Source organism: Rousettus aegyptiacus, unplaced genomic scaffold (assembly GCF_014176215.1).
Source record: "Rousettus aegyptiacus isolate mRouAeg1 unplaced genomic scaffold, mRouAeg1.p scaffold_m13_p_4, whole genome shotgun sequence".
NCBI classification, from domain to species: domain Eukaryota; kingdom Metazoa; phylum Chordata; class Mammalia; order Chiroptera; family Pteropodidae; genus Rousettus; species Rousettus aegyptiacus.
The window spans coordinates 116,003,098-116,017,726 of record NW_023416307.1 but is presented as its reverse complement, the minus strand read 5'-3'; the positions used below and the strand labels follow the sequence as shown (position 1 = coordinate 116,017,726).

The 14,629-nt window shown below is 58.8% G+C and overlaps 2 protein-coding genes across 4 annotated transcripts in view; one reads left to right on the top strand and one right to left on the bottom strand.

Annotated features, from left to right (window-relative positions):
- Window positions 1-5,692, top strand: part of STAB1 (stabilin 1) — a 27,291-nt gene extending 21,599 nt beyond the window's left edge. For all 3 annotated transcript variants that reach the window (XM_016121891.2, XM_016121893.2, XM_016121892.2), the window contains exons 48-69: window positions 12-158; window positions 565-705; window positions 802-861; window positions 1,279-1,455; window positions 1,541-1,627; window positions 1,735-1,884; window positions 1,978-2,034; window positions 2,124-2,307; window positions 2,677-2,826; window positions 2,919-3,023; window positions 3,180-3,287; window positions 3,371-3,564; window positions 3,659-3,803; window positions 3,883-4,016; window positions 4,104-4,269; window positions 4,354-4,463; window positions 4,548-4,667; window positions 4,745-4,894; window positions 4,972-5,076; window positions 5,159-5,305; window positions 5,381-5,497; window positions 5,576-5,692. In XM_016121891.2, coding sequence (XP_015977377.2) covers window positions 12-158; window positions 565-705; window positions 802-861; window positions 1,279-1,455; window positions 1,541-1,627; window positions 1,735-1,884; window positions 1,978-2,034; window positions 2,124-2,307; window positions 2,677-2,826; window positions 2,919-3,023; window positions 3,180-3,287; window positions 3,371-3,564; window positions 3,659-3,803; window positions 3,883-4,016; window positions 4,104-4,269; window positions 4,354-4,463; window positions 4,548-4,667; window positions 4,745-4,894; window positions 4,972-5,076; window positions 5,159-5,305; window positions 5,381-5,497; window positions 5,576-5,629 — 2,808 coding nt within the window. In that variant the 3' untranslated portion in view covers window positions 5,630-5,692. The remainder of the gene's footprint in view (window positions 1-11; window positions 159-564; window positions 706-801; window positions 862-1,278; window positions 1,456-1,540; window positions 1,628-1,734; window positions 1,885-1,977; window positions 2,035-2,123; window positions 2,308-2,676; window positions 2,827-2,918; window positions 3,024-3,179; window positions 3,288-3,370; window positions 3,565-3,658; window positions 3,804-3,882; window positions 4,017-4,103; window positions 4,270-4,353; window positions 4,464-4,547; window positions 4,668-4,744; window positions 4,895-4,971; window positions 5,077-5,158; window positions 5,306-5,380; window positions 5,498-5,575) is intronic.
- Window positions 5,659-14,629, bottom strand: NT5DC2 (5'-nucleotidase domain containing 2). Its single transcript, XM_016121894.2, has 14 exons — window positions 14,296-14,629; window positions 10,370-10,554; window positions 10,158-10,232; window positions 9,853-9,908; window positions 9,616-9,709; window positions 9,301-9,429; window positions 9,132-9,192; window positions 8,949-9,051; window positions 8,739-8,840; window positions 8,454-8,535; window positions 6,481-6,567; window positions 6,255-6,395; window positions 6,100-6,164; window positions 5,659-6,014 (listed from the first exon to the last, which is right to left on the bottom strand). The coding sequence occupies exons 1-14, from the start codon at window positions 14,561-14,563 to the stop codon at window positions 5,753-5,755; spliced, it is 1,710 nt and encodes a 569-aa protein (XP_015977380.2). The 5' UTR covers window positions 14,564-14,629; the 3' UTR covers window positions 5,659-5,752.

The window sequence follows — 14,629 nt, the reverse complement described above, 5'->3', positions numbered from 1 at the left end:
TTCCACTCCAGGATGAGCTGGCCCGGATTCGAGCCCATAGCCAGCTCGTGTTTCGCTACCACGTTGTCGGCTGCCGGCAGCTGCGGAGCCAGGATCTGCTAGAGGAGGAGTATGTTACCACGCTCTCGGGGCACCCGCTGCGCTTCAGCGAGAGGGAGGTGAGCCCAAGCCGGGTCTCCGACCTGGATGGTCCACAGACCCAGGACTCTGCAGCTAAGCCCTCGCCCTGCCCGCATGGTTTAAGACCCTCTCACTTCTCGGCCACTGCGGGCTTCAGTGAGACCGAGTAGAGTCCCGCCCCGGACTCCACCCACTTCCATGAACCTGTTCCCGGACTCAAGACTTCTGAGCCTGGTCCTATGCTGGTGCCCCGCTCCCCGCTGCCACTTGGCCCGCAGCTATTTCCCTGGAAGGGAGGCGAGACCTGCTGTCTTGACCCCGCCCACCTTCTGCCTCAAGACTTGGCCAGCTCAGGCTCCGCCCCTACCTCAGGCCCCACCCACCCCACCCTCGGCTTCATTCAGTACCGGCTCCACCCCCACGTGCCCGTGCCTTGCCCCCAAGGGCAGCATATATCTCAATGACTTCGCACGAGTGGTGAGCAGTGACCACCAGGCGGTGAATGGCATCCTGCACTTCATTGACCGTGTCTTGCTGCCGCCCGACGTGCTGCATTGGGAGCCTGAGGCTGCCCCGACCCCACGGGTATGGCACGGGCCTGGGAGCTCCAAGACAGGTGGCTGGGGGCTTGGGATCGTTTCTCCCCGACTGACCTCACTGCTCACCAGCGCCTTTCCCTAGAGAAATGTCACCGCCGCTGCGGATAGCTTCGGTTACAAGATTTTCAGCAGCCTTGTGAAGGTACTGCTCCCATGTGTGGGTCTGTCAGTGTGAGCATATGTGCACATGTGTATATATGAGTGACTGTCAAGTGTGTGCAACTGTGTGTATACGCACCTGTCTGTGCACACCCTCATCTGTGGGCAGATCTGTCCTTTGTGCGATTGAGCACTTCTGTGCGGAGGTGATACCATTGCGCATGAACTTCCCAGTAGGAGGAGCACAAGGGCATGCTACGTGTGCCCGCATACCAGACAGCAGTCAGGGTTTAGCCTGCATGTATGTCCATGTATAATATCGGATGGCAGAGGAGTGTGGCTGGTGAAAAGGCTACCTTGGTCCTCGGAACCCTTTCCTCATCTCTGGGTTCAGCTCGCTACCTCTGCCCACCAGGCCCCGACTAGTCTGTGATTACCATACTCTGCTTCTCCTCCCCAGATGGCTGGTCTCCTGCCCCTGCTTCGAGATGTGTCCCATAGACCCTTCACAATGCTGTGGCCCACAGACTCTGCCCTGCGAGCCTTGCCGCCCGATCGCCAGGCCTGGCTGTACCATGAGGACCACCGTGACAAGCTGGCAGCCATTCTGCGGGGCCATGTGATCCGCAACATCGAGGTGGGTACGCCCCTAGACCTTGGTCCCCACTGCCCGCCAGTGGCAGCCTGCCTACCCAGCTCCAACCATGGCTCCATCTGCTCAGGCCTTGGCATCTGACCTGCCCAACCTGGGACCACTCCGCACCATGCATGGGACCCCCATCTCCTTCGCCTGTAGCCCTGCCCGGCCAGTAAGTCTGGAGAGAAAGTTTGAAAGAGGGAAAGAGGCAGGGGCCCTGGCACAGGGGGGCTGCAGCACAGCTGTGACCCTCATATGTCCCATATCATCCACCTGCAGGGTGAACTCATAGTGGGTGATGATGACGCCCACATTGTGCAGCGGCATCTGCCCTTTGAGGGTGGCCTGGCCTACGGTATCGACCAGCTGCTGGAACCACCTGGTCTTGGTGCCCGTTGTGACCGCTTTGAGACTCGGCCACTCTGGCTGGTGAGGGAGGCTGGGGGTGGATGGGCAGGGCCCCAAGCCCACCTGTACTGACCATTCACCTGACCTTGCTGTGTTGGCCTCTATTCCTTCCAGAAAATTTGCAGCGTCTGTGGGCGGGAACCTCCCTGTCCTGAGGGCTCACAGGAGCAGGTAAGGGGCTGAGAGCTGGGTGGGGGTTTGGGTGGGGCCCAGGGACCACCAAGCTCAGGCAGTTTGCAGCCTGGCTCCTCTTGGCCCAGGGTAGCCCCCAGGCCTGCTGGCGCTACTACTCAAAGTTCTGGACGTCCCCTCCACTGCGCTCCTTGGCACTGCGCAGCATTTGGGGCCAGCCCCAAGGTCTGGGCAGGGGATGCCACCGCAACTGTGTCACTACCACCTGGAAGCCCAGCTGTTGCCCTGGTCACTATGGCAGTGAGTGCCGAGGTGAGCATCCAAGATAGCCCAGGGCAAGCTCTGGCTATTGTTTCTGAGGGGTGTTGGAACACTCAGGAGTGAGGTGGGTGGGGGGTGTGTGAGTGATTTTATCAGGAGAGAATGCTCTAAGAGGTGGAATGGCTGTGTAGATGGTGCAGAACTTGGCAGGGTGTGCTAGGGGGTGGGGTCTGGGCGTTCTCCAGATCACAGGGGCCTGGAGCATTCTCAGTAGCATGGAGACATGGGTGGGTTGCTGCTTCTGGAAGATCCTGGGCTGCCAATGGGTGGAGGGTGGACGGTGTGTGGCTGGGCTGGAGATGCACGAGTGGGGAGTCCTGATGAGAGCCCTGGCCCGCACCTCACTTCTCCTACCCCTAGCTTGTCCTGGGGGCGCCAGCCACCCCTGTAGTGACCATGGCGTGTGCATGGACGGCATGAGCGGCAGTGGGAAGTGTAGGTGCCGATCAGGGTTTGCTGGGACAGCCTGTGAACTCTGCGCCCCGGGAGCCTTTGGGCCCCATTGCCAAGGTGTGCTGTCCTTCCCCAGCCTGCTCCACCCTACCCGCTGAGTCCCTTGGCCTATGTGCTAACTCCATCTTCCTGCCTGTCCCATTCTCCAGCCTGCCGCTGCACCTCTCATGGCCACTGTGATGAGGGCCTTGGGGGTTCCGGCTCCTGCTTCTGTGATGAGGGCTGGACTGGGCCACGCTGTGAGGTGCAGCTCGGTGAGTGGCCCTTGTCCTTGTGCCCACCATGCACACACCAGTGCATGCCCAACTGCACATGCAGATAGAGGGACTGAGGGTGGGTGGGAGGGGACCTGGGGGCATCCAAGAGGACAGCTACTAACCTGGATATGTGGGGCGGGCCCTGGGGGACAGAGCTGCAGGCTGTGTGTGCACCACCCTGTGCACCCCAGGCAGTATGCCGTGCGGGCAACAGTTGTGAGTGCAGCCTGGGCTATGAAGGAGACGGACGCATGTGCACAGGTGAGCAGGTGGGTGGGGACGTGAGGTGGGAGGCCCCACTCCCCTCCTGCCACCTGTTTTAACCACTCTCTCCCTGCCCCCAGTGGCAGACCTGTGCCAAGATGGGCATGGCGGCTGCAGTGAGCATGCCAACTGCAGCCAGGTAGGCACAGTGGTCACCTGCACCTGCCTGCCAGACTATGAGGGTGACGGCTGGAGCTGCAGAGCCCGCAACCCCTGTGAAGATAGCCACCGTGGGGGCTGCAGCGAGCATGCCGACTGCCTGAGCACTGGCCCGGTGAGCAGGAGAGGAGCCAAGCAGCTGGGTAGGGAAGCCCCACAGAGTGAATTCCCCAGTCCCTGAAGTGTTCCTGCCTGCTCTCCTGCCACAGAACACACGGCGCTGTGTGTGCCATGCTGGCTATGTGGGTGATGGACTGCAGTGTCTGGAAGAGCCCGAGCCACCTGTGGACCGCTGTCTAGGCCAGCCCCCACCCTGCCACATGGATGCCGTGTGCACTGACTTGCACTTCCAGGGTATGCTTCCCTGCCTACTCCTAGTACCCTTGCCTCACCTCAGTGTCTCTGGCTGACCATGTGTCCCTCCCTTCTGCAGAGAAACGGGCTGGTGTCTTCCACCTCCAGGCCACCAGTAGTTCTTATGGTCTTAACTTCTCAGAGGCCGAGGCAGCATGTGGAGCTCAGGGAGCTGTCCTTGCTTCTCTTGCTCAGCTCTCTGCTGCCCAGCAGGTGTGTGGGGCCCAGCAACATGGAGCCAAGCCTTGGGGGTCCTTCAAGTTGGGCTTTGGGTCTCAGCATCCCCTCCTGTCTTTACAGCTGGGCTTCCACCTGTGCCTTGTGGGCTGGCTGGCCAATGGCTCGGCTGCCCACCCTGTTGTCTTCCCTGCGGCAGACTGTGGTGATGGTCAAGTGGGCATAGTCAGCCTAGGGACCCGGAAGAATCTGTCAGAGCGCTGGGATGCCTACTGTTACCGTGTGCAAGGTGCAGCCACCCCAACCACATTTCACTCTCCAGTTCTGCCCCTTCCCACCAATCTACCAACCTACTGAACCCCCTTTCCCACAGACGTGGTCTGCAGATGCCGTGATGGCTTTGTGGGTGATGGGACCAGCACGTGCAATGGGAAGCTGCTTGATGTACTGGCTGCCACCACCAACTTCTCCACCTTCTACGGGGTGTGCAGGGGGCCAAGGGGTGTAGGGTAGCTGGGATCCCTGGGGAGGGAGCCCACTCACAGCCCCGTCTCACCACCCTCCCAGATGCTGCTGGGTTATGCCAATGCCACTCCCCGAGGTCTTGACTTCTTGGATTTCCTAGACGATGAGCTCACCTACAAGACACTCTTTGTCCCTGTCAACGAAGGCTTTGTGGACAACATGGTAACTAGCCACAGGTATGGCCTAATCCTGCTCCCTCTGGCTGGCCTGGGCCAACAAGGCCTTTGCTTTGCCCACAGACGCTGGGTGGCCCAGACCTGGAGCTACATGCCTCCAACACTACCTTCCTGAGAACCAACATCAGCCAGGGTACTTTGCTACCCTCCCACTCAGGGGTCAGCCTTGTCATCAATGATGTGGGCACTGGCAACAGTTCTTGGGCTCCTGTGGTAAGTCTGGTCACTGCCCCTTCCCTGCTGGCCCAGGCCCTCACTCACCACTGGGCCTGACTCTGGTCTCCCTACAGGCCCCAGGAGCAGTTGTGGTTAGTCATGTCATTGTGTGGGACATCATGGCCTTCAATGGCATCATCCATGCTCTGGCCAGCCCCCTCCTGGCACCCCCACAGCCTGTGAGTAGGTGGGGGACAGGCAGAGCTACAAGGGGTCAGGGGACAGTTCCGACCAGGTCCTTGACACTCTCCTTGTTTGTAGCGGGCAGTGGTGGCACCTGAGGCCCCATCTGTGGCAGCAGGTGTTGGGGCCGTGGTAGCCGCTGGAACGCTACTGGGCCTGGTGGCTGGAGCCATCTACCTCCGTTCTCGAGCCAAGGCCACAGGCTTTGGCTTCTCTGCTTTCCAGGTAGGGTTGGGTTAGGGGTAGGGTGGAGTCCATCAGTCTTGCTGAAGCCCCCTAACTACTCACCTCTCTTCTCAGGCAGAAGATGATGCTGATGATGACTTCTCCCCATGGCAGGAAGGGACCAGCCCAACCCTGGTCTCTGTCCCCAACCCAGTTTTTGGCAGCCATGACACCTTTTGTGAGCCCTTTGATGTGAGTGTAGGGGCAGAGCGGTGTGGGAATGGGCCCAGGGCCTGGTCTCGGCCCAGCTACACACGGTCCTCCCCACAGGACTCACTTCTGGAGGACTTCCCTGACACCCAGAGGATCCTTGCGGTCAAGTGACATGCCTGGGGCTGAAGCAGAGGCTTGAGCAGGAGGGCAACCACTTTACTGCCTGTCTGGACAGATGCCCAGAGGTGGCGGGGCAGGGGGAACTGGGGCCTGTTCTGGACAATAAAGTTGCTCTCAGCGGATGTGGGCCATGTCGCTGAGGAAGGGTGTCTTCATGCAGCCGGTGCAGAGCTGGTCCATCCAGAGTGGTGCCTCGTGCTGCAGGGGTGTACGGCGTGGGTAGAAGGTGAAGTCCACGCGGTAGTTGAGCAGGCAGCTGAGGGAGGCCATGTAGAGGTCGGAGAAACGCACAAGGCGCCGCGAGAAGTAGGTGGGGTTGTGGAAGGTGCGGAAGATGCTCCCAAACTGAGCATTGAACAGGGCCTTGGTGATGCACCTGGGGAAGGTGACACGGGGCACTTGAGGGGCTGCACGGGATGGGGCTGGGTCTGGGATTCCTGTCCTGGCCCTGCCCTGCTCACCTCAGCTCCTGCCGCTCTTTCAACCAGGCAGCCAGCACCTGCCTTGATTCGGCGTCCTGGTAGGTCTGGGGCAGACGAGGTGTATGTTGGGTATGTGACCAGGTAGCAGGCCCGGTCCCTCCCCCAGGACATCCCAGCCACCCCCGCCTCCGCACCTGCATGCGCTCCAGCAGCCCCGTGAGTGCCTGCTGCCACGTCAGCGAGTGCATGTACTGCTCCGTGTTAATGATGCGGATCTCACGCTCCAGCTCGGGGATGATGGCGCCTGTGCGCCAGCCATGCCGCAGCATGAGATCCTGGGGGCCAGGGCAGAGGACAGGGCTCAGCACCAGCTGCGGGGCTCCCTCCGCTTCCCCTGTGGCCCAGTCCTGCCCTCCTCACCGCCAGGTCACTGTAGAGGTGGTCTCCAAAGTAGAGCACACGGGGCCCGCGCCATTCTGTCAGACGCAGGAAATCAAACAGGTTTCCCTGGGGGGATGTGGGGGGACACTGCTGAGACCAGTGTGCCAAAAGGGCTCCCATGAGGCTGCCAGAAGCATGCCTGGCTCTCTACCCGTCCTCCTAAATCCCCAGAGGTAGCAAGGTCCCTCTAGCCGGATGCTGGGCTGCCCTTTCCCGTGGCCTTGCTGTCCCTTCTTGGCTCTGGCCCTTGTCACCTCCCCCTCATGCTCAGGAAGGGGGTCTGCCTGCTGCAGGAAGGTCTCTTATAGGCCTGGCATGGTGCCCTGTGGCCCTGGGGTCTCCCCACCCTGTGGCCTCACACCCGCCCCAGGCTAGGGACTAAGTCCACTCTTCGTGGGAAACAAACTGCGGCAGCAACCTCAGCCCTGAAGTCCTCCTAGCCTCTCCAGCCTGAGCCTGGAGGGACCCAGCAGACCAATGGCAGACCTCACTGTGAAGCCATCTGCCCTTCCTGCTCCAAAGCCGGAGAAAACATGAAAACACTCAGCCAGGCTCAAACACAGCAGAGGAAGCTTGTAGGGGAGTAGAAACTGGGGGAGAGGGGCAGAGCAGGAAGTGCAATAGCCACAGGGCAGAAGCCTACACCCCAGCTGGGAACTGAGAGTCAGCAAAAAGGAGTTACTAGAGAAGCCCATGCATGTGAGAGGCCGCGGGAGATGAAAGTCATGCAGGTACACGATTGTGAAAGACTCCACTGTTGAGATAAACTTGAGTGGAGAGGCTGAGGAGCAGGGAACCCCTCTGAAGAGGAAGGTATGATAGGCAGAGAGGTTGTGCCTTGAATGAATTAAAAGAATCTTGAGGTGCAGGTGCTGAGTCAGCAAGGATAGTCTGAGGTCCCAGCAATAGCTGAGAGGGAGGGAGAGGCGGAGAGGAAAGAAAGATGAGAACCAAGCAGGATCCCCCACCCACATGCGTGCGCACGCACACACACACGCGCGCGCGCGCGCACACACACACACACACACACACACACACACTTCAGAACAGGCATAAAGAAAAATCTAAAAGCTGCCAAAGTCACATGGTTCCCCACAAAGGTGCATGATCCTCCTCAGGCTTAGCCAAGATGCCTAGACAAAGGAGGTCATCACCCTCAGAGCTGAGGGGAAGAGCCTGCACCCTGGGGAGGGGGCTGGATAGTTGGGGGCCAACAGAGAGGCTGAGCAGTGGGCAGGTGGGTCTTCATGCTGGGTACCCTGAAGCTGCTCCCTGTGGCTGGCTGTGCCTGTGGCCCAACTGCTGGCTTCCTCCCTCCCCCTGCTTCTGGATCCCCTGGCCCCAAGAAGCCCAGCTCACCAGCTCAGCCAGGATTTCCGCATTCCATCCAGGGCCAAATGCTCAGAGCCACCCCCTCAACCAAACCCATACCCACACCATGCCCCTTCTCATCTTCCTAGCCAGCCAGGAAAGGGAATCTCCCTAGACACCTGTGTGCTACCCACACCAGCCCAACTCAGGGACCCCAACCAGGTGTGTCTAGCTGCAGCAGAGTGCTCAGCTCTAAGTAATAACAGTGGCATTTGCTGGGCACTTAGCAAATGCCCAGCCAGTCTAAGGCCTTGCCACCACAACTCAAATCAAGTATTATATCTCTTACAGATGAGAAAAGCGAGGCACAGAGAGGCCAAATAATTTGGCCAGATACTCCCTCTGATATCAAGAAGTGCAGTTAGAATTCAAATGCAGGCAACCTGACCCAGAAGCTAAGCCCTTGATACTCCCCAGGCCTGTGCCCTGAATGCAGGCCTATGGTGCAAGGGGACCGACACATGGTAGATGTGTGGTGGCTGGTCAGGGTCCAGAAGGCCGTGCCACTGCCCCCTCCACCTGGGGCTTTGGTTAGCCCTGTGGCCCCCACCAGGTGCTCCTCCCACCTAGATGGTCCTCACCTGCCGATAAATCTTGCCCTTTTCCAGGCGGGTGATACGGTCCCACTGGAGGGAGCCCTTCTCATCAAGTTTTCTGAAAGGCCTAGAGTGGGGTGGGGGCGGTAAAGGCCTTGAATTCCAGTCTGTGGCAGGACCACAAGCCAGGCACTACCCCACTCTGCGAAGGCCCACCTACTCATGTGAGCCACACGCCAGCAAGGGGATGTCCCCACCCCAAGCATACTGAGTGGTGAGCAGAGGCCAGTTCCTGCTCCCTGACCCCATCAACCCTGCCAGGCCCCATACTTGCGTGGGTCGGTAAAGAAGCTGGGCTTGTCGGCCTGGACGATGACCACATCAAAGAGTTGGCGCCAGTCGGGACCCACCATATGCCGCATCCCCTTGTCCCTGGGCAGAGATGGGACGAGTGGCAGGCGGTATGAGGGAGGTTCAGGCCTGCCCACCCCTACCTGGCCCCCACCCTGCTCCCTCCTCCCACGGGGGACCAGTGCTCACACGAAACTGAAAGGACTGTTGGTGATAAGGAACAGCTGTTTCCCATGGTCCACCAGGCGGCTCAGGACAGCAAATGTCTCATCGCCTCTCAGGATGTACTTCTCTAACAGGAGGAGATGGCTCTGTGAGAACCAGCCCCGCACCCTGCCCAGGCATGCCGTGGCAGCTACTGTCCATCCTTACCCATGTCCTGCTCGATCCACTGGTACATGAGGCCTTTCACATGCACGTCTCGAATTGCGTCCTGGGGGCAGGGGAGGGACAGGGAGAGTGCAGTGAGGCCAGGACAGCCAGGTCTGCTGTGGCTGGGCTTTGCCCTCTCTGCCACCCCAGGCGGGCCCAGCATTCTCACCGTCACGTCCTTGTAGAGGTGTGCCTGGTCAAACTCCAGGCCGTGGCCCAAGAAGTGATCCACCACACAGGAGAGCAGTGCCATCTCCGGCAGTGAGAAGATATCCATGAACTGCTTGATGGAGGGACCCTGGGGAGGGAGCCACCAGCTCAGCAACCCTCTCAGCCCCACAACCCCCAGCTCTGGAGACAAAGGGCTCCAAATCTACCTGGGGATGCTGGTAGAGGGGTGCAGCCTGTGGGTCAGGGATGGCCCACTGGGGTGTGGGCACAGCCTCCCAGGGGCTTCCCTGGGCAGCAGCAGCAGAGTGAGTACCTTGCCATAGAAGTCACTCATCTGGTACAGTGGAATGTGCTGGGTTCCCCCATAGAGGTCGATCACCTCCTCATCTGGCACAGGCTGCAGGCCCCTGGGTGGGCACACAGACAGGGCACACAGACATCATCGATCCAAAGTGGTCCTGATCCCTGGCCCCATAGGGCAGGGGACAGTGTGGTTAGGAAGGACAACGTGGACCTGGAGTGGGCTGCTGTGGGGTCAGGGTAGGCTGACCTGTAGGCTGTCCCCAGTTGCACATAATGGAAAGCATCAATCTTCATCAGAAGGCTCTGGGGGCACCAGGGGAGTGAGACAGTCAGTGAGAAAGGAGGTTGCCAGTGGCCATGAGCCAGCCTCTTCCAGCCCCAACCAGATGGTATCAAGGGGATCATGTACATGCCAAGAGGAAGCTACAGCTTTGAGGCCAAGGTGGAAGACAGATGAGGAGTCTCCCCCATAGGTGACATGGGTGCTAAGGAAGTGGCCCTGAAACACATCTAGTCAGGAGGGGGCAGGGAGTCAGTGGTCTAGCCACTCACCTTCTGAATGTCATAGTGGAGGCCACGGATGGCAAAGCTGGGGTTGTAGTCATACTTCCGAATACTCTCTGGGTACTGTCAGGGGAAAGTGGGCCAGGCCTGAGCCAGTGGCACTGCCAGACCTGCTGGCTGGGAAGTCGCCTTGGGGGATTAATTCAGCCACCTTCCCAGCCAGCCCCAAGGGCCTGGGTTCCCTGCCCAGCTTGCCTCACCTTATAATGCTCAATAAGAATGTCACGGGCAGCACTGAAGATCTCTGGGTGCAGTGAGTCTGCATACTGGGCCAGTGTGTAGTCATAGTCAAAGCCATATACCTCAACATCATGCAGGCTGATCTCGTTGTTGGCATAGATGGCTGCTGGGTTCAGGAGACTGCAGACCTCGGGGGGTAGAAGGTCTAGAAGGAGATGCAAATATGAGAAAGACAATGATCACAGAAGCAGCAAATGCTTACTGAGCTCACAGAGCACTCCAGGATGTGTAATCTCAGCCCAATGCTGCAGATGATCAAACTGAGGCTCAGAGAGAAGTCATGTGCCCTTGGTCACATGGTTGAGGTAAGGCAGAGCTGGCAATGGGCCAGACTCATGGCTGGAGCTCCTACCTGTGGGTCCTGGGTTACAGCATCAATTGCAGCCCACCAGGTGCACCAAGCCCAAGCATCCTCCAGGCTTTCATAAGCCCTATCAAACATAGGCTATGTGCAAATCTTTTCCATCTTGCCTGAAGCTGGGCTTGGGTTTTAGGAACGTTATCACGGTGGGGGGTATTGAGCATCCCCTCTGCGGCTCAGGCTCCTAGCACTGAGCACTTACTGTAGCCTTCACAGCAAGGCCTCTTTAATTGGATTGCAGTTGCCTGCCAGCTCACATAATAACATTTGCTGCCTCTAGCCAGGGAACATTGCTAATTACGACAGGCGGACATGTGATGTCAGGTTCTGGGCCATTACCTCTCCTCCGAGCATGTGGTCACAGTTACCTCAAGGCCCTGGCTATTCTAGAGGGGTTCAGTGGGACACCATATAGAGTAGGCTCCGGGGTCCCAGGCTTATCTGCCTCAGTTTCCCCTATCTGTACAGTTGGGGAGGTGGATGGGGAAAGGGCATGGGCTTTGAAGTCAGAGACCAGACCAATTCCTCCTTCTCATGGCTGTGAAGTCACCTCACCTTTTGGGCCTCAGTTTCCTTGTCTCTAAAGAGGAAATAAAAATTGTGCCAATCTAAAGAATTACTAAAAGGGTCATATGGAATGTCCTCTGTGCAGTATTCCCACTCTGCATCTGTGGCAAATGTACAATTAAACGCACCTCTGGAGCCTGTCACATCCCTGTTCTGGATTCCTTGTATCGCCTGAGGAGCGGGGATTTCAGGTAGAGAGGGGAGCAGGCAGGACTAGATGCACAGGGCACCACTTTGCAGGAGCTCCTTTTCTAAGACCTCTGGCCTGTGGCTGAAGTCCAAGCAACTAGCCCAAGCCTCTAGGGAATTCCTGTCTCAGCTACAAACAGTCATGACCCCTGAAGCAGAAGCCCTGGCCATGAGCCCCCATGTTGCAAGCATTTGACTTGGAGGCCCATTTGGAACATAGTCTCCGCCCCTACCCCCTTTTCTTTGGATCCAAGTTCAAGATGTAGGTGGAGGAACAGGTGTGGTTGGTTCCCCTGGCTGCCCCAGGCCAACCTAGGCCTGGCACGGAGCGGCTGCTTCGAACTCGTGGGTGCAGACAAGAACACTGCTCACTTGAATGCATGTGAGAAACAGCTATTTCAGTCTTCCAGGAAGCTGCTTCTGAGATTCCCTTATCTGGTGTCAATAGGATCCTGGGCCTTCCCCTCCCTATGGTACTGAGTTTCTGGGTACCAACTGTGACTCTTGGTACAATGTTCAGTAGCCCCCAGGAGTGGAGGGGTCTGCTTGGTGGTGTAGTCCCTTGCTGACACAGAGTTTCGGCCAAGTCCAATCTATCACCTCCACCCTTGAGGATGTTCCCACGGATGGACAATCCTCCCAGGAACAAAGCAGGATGAAGAAGCAGCCCACAGAGCCTGGCCTCCTGACCCGATTTCTGGACTGAAAAAAAATCATAACTCTGGAGCCATGAGTTCCTGATCCCTTCCACAGGGCTGTTGTGGTACATGGCGCCAGTGGGGAAGATGTGCCCCTCACCTGGACTGGCCGCCTATGTTCACTAGTCTCGCTGCCTAGGCCTCACCCTCCTTTCTCCTCAGCCCCGAGTTCCCATGCCTGCTCAGGGATCCAGGTTCCAAGGCCAGCCCTTCCCCAAAGCAGCCATGAGACTGACTTGTGAGTGTCACCCTTCCAGCTACTGCTGGGTGTACTTGCTGCATGCCTTAGGAGCTCATCTTGTTCAGTGCTCACTCCAATCTTGTGAAGTGGTCGTAGTTAATTCTCTTTCCTCCAGAGAAAGAAAGTGGGGCTCAGGGAGGTAAAGTCACTTTTTCCAAACCATCCAGCAGTGGGCAATGGAATTGAGATTTGCATTCGGTCACCCCAACTGCCTTAATCACTCTGGCCCTCAGCTTAGCCTTCCACTGTTACCATGCTAAGGCTGGGGTGTCAGAGGAAGAAGAGCTGGCCTGGGCACCTGGCTCCCTGGCAAAGTTTTGCCCAACATATTCCCAATGCCAAGAATTTTCCCTAGAAAACTCAGTAAGAAGAGTTAGGATCCAGGGGTTCAAGCTGGCTCATCCTAGCACTCACCCTGGCATCTTGGCAATGACCTTGCCCCTCTCACATCAAGAGCAGTTTAAGGGTCTCTGAAGATTTGAAAATCCATGTGGGCCCTGAAAGACAAAGCCCAAGAGACCGCCCTATGTCCCTCCCCCCACACCTATGAGGCAGGGTTCTCAAGCTACTCTGCAGAAGGTCTTCTCCAGGCCCAGAGCAAAGACACCTTAAATAGCATCCTAGGCCTGCTCCCTCCACTGAGGGTGGGGGGTGGCACCCCAATAGAAGCCCATGGGCTTTAAAACCATCATTCCTCAGGGATCTTAATTATTCTGCCTTCAGCTTCTCAAGAGGTGAATCTGGTTTACCCACCACTCCCAGGTTTCCACACAGCTGGACTGGCATTCGCCATTCGGTTGGGTGGAATCTTCCAGACAGGCCACTCTGTCTTACCAGACGATGAAAATCCTACCACCCTGGGTGCTCCTCTGAAAGTTCCCCTGCCCCTTCTTTCCAAGTCATCACCAAAACCCTGTGACAGAGGCCCCCGTAAAACTTAGGTTGTTTCACGACCTAAGACACTGAGGATCTGAGAGTGGGCTTGCTGGCGCCACCCAGCTGGTCAGCGATAGGGCCAAGACCCAAACCACATCTGTCTGCTGCAGAGGCAGGGCCCCAGGGGACACCTGAACAAACATCAGCACTCTCAGCTCTCTGGCCTCACCAGGGCGCCCCAGACACTCCCACCCTGGGAGGGGGCTTCAGGCTTTCTCAGCCCATTTTGCCGAGGGAGATAGGAGGCTAAAGGAGGTTTAGTGGCCTGGCCAGGAATACAGCAACCCTTCTGGGTTCCAAGAGACTGGAGCGACTTGGTCTCGTTTCTCCAACCATTGCCTTCCCCTTTTGGGCTGAGTGCTCCGGGCTTCCAGGGCATAATCTAAAGGTGTCTAAAAGTCTAGTCGGTGTCCGTTGAGGTCGGCTAGTCCCTAGGAGTCTGCTTAGGCCAGCGCTGCCGGCTGGCTTTGTCCCTGGTACTGCGGCCCCAGCTAGGGCTCCTATGAGAACAAGAGGTTGGGAGTGTTTCCGCCGCGGCCTCCAGGCAGACGGGATCGGGGGAAAAGACGGCGGGTGCTCTGCATTCAGGCACTCGCTTCGGGAACCCCGAGGTCCTGCAGACGGAGCAGGAGAACAATTTTCTCGCTTGACCACCTCCGGGCGTCGGGGCGTCCCCAGAGGCCCCGGGACGACCCGCTGGAGCCTCTCCTGAATAGCTTCACGGCCTTCGGAGCCTCGGCGAGCCCCCCTGGGCGCTTCCCCCGAAGAGCGGCGCCCCGATGGGCTCGGGGGCGGTACCCTGGAGCTCGGTCCTTCTGTCCACCGCCCGGGCGCGCGTCTGCAGCCGCGAGGGACCGCCCACCCCCTGGCGCCTGTCCCAATCGGCTCACCCACCGTGCACTAGTCTTCGCATGTCCTGGTAACGAGCCCACAGGTACGCACTGAGGTCCGCGCCGCTTGCGGGCTCCGGGGTGGGTGCAGAGCGCGGAGCGCCGGGGCAGTGGGAGCCGGGACCCGGGGGCCCGCAGCCAGGGCAGGAGGGCGAAGACGAGGCGGCTCGCGGCCTGCCGTGGCCTCGGCAAGGCAGCCAGAGCCGAGCGGCCGCTCGCAGCCCCGCACCCACCATGCCCGCTGCTTGCAGCCCGTGCAGCCCTCGGCCCATCTGTCGGTCCACCGCCCCCCGACTGCGAGCCCGCCACCGTGGCCGCGTGCTCCTCACCGAGGCCAG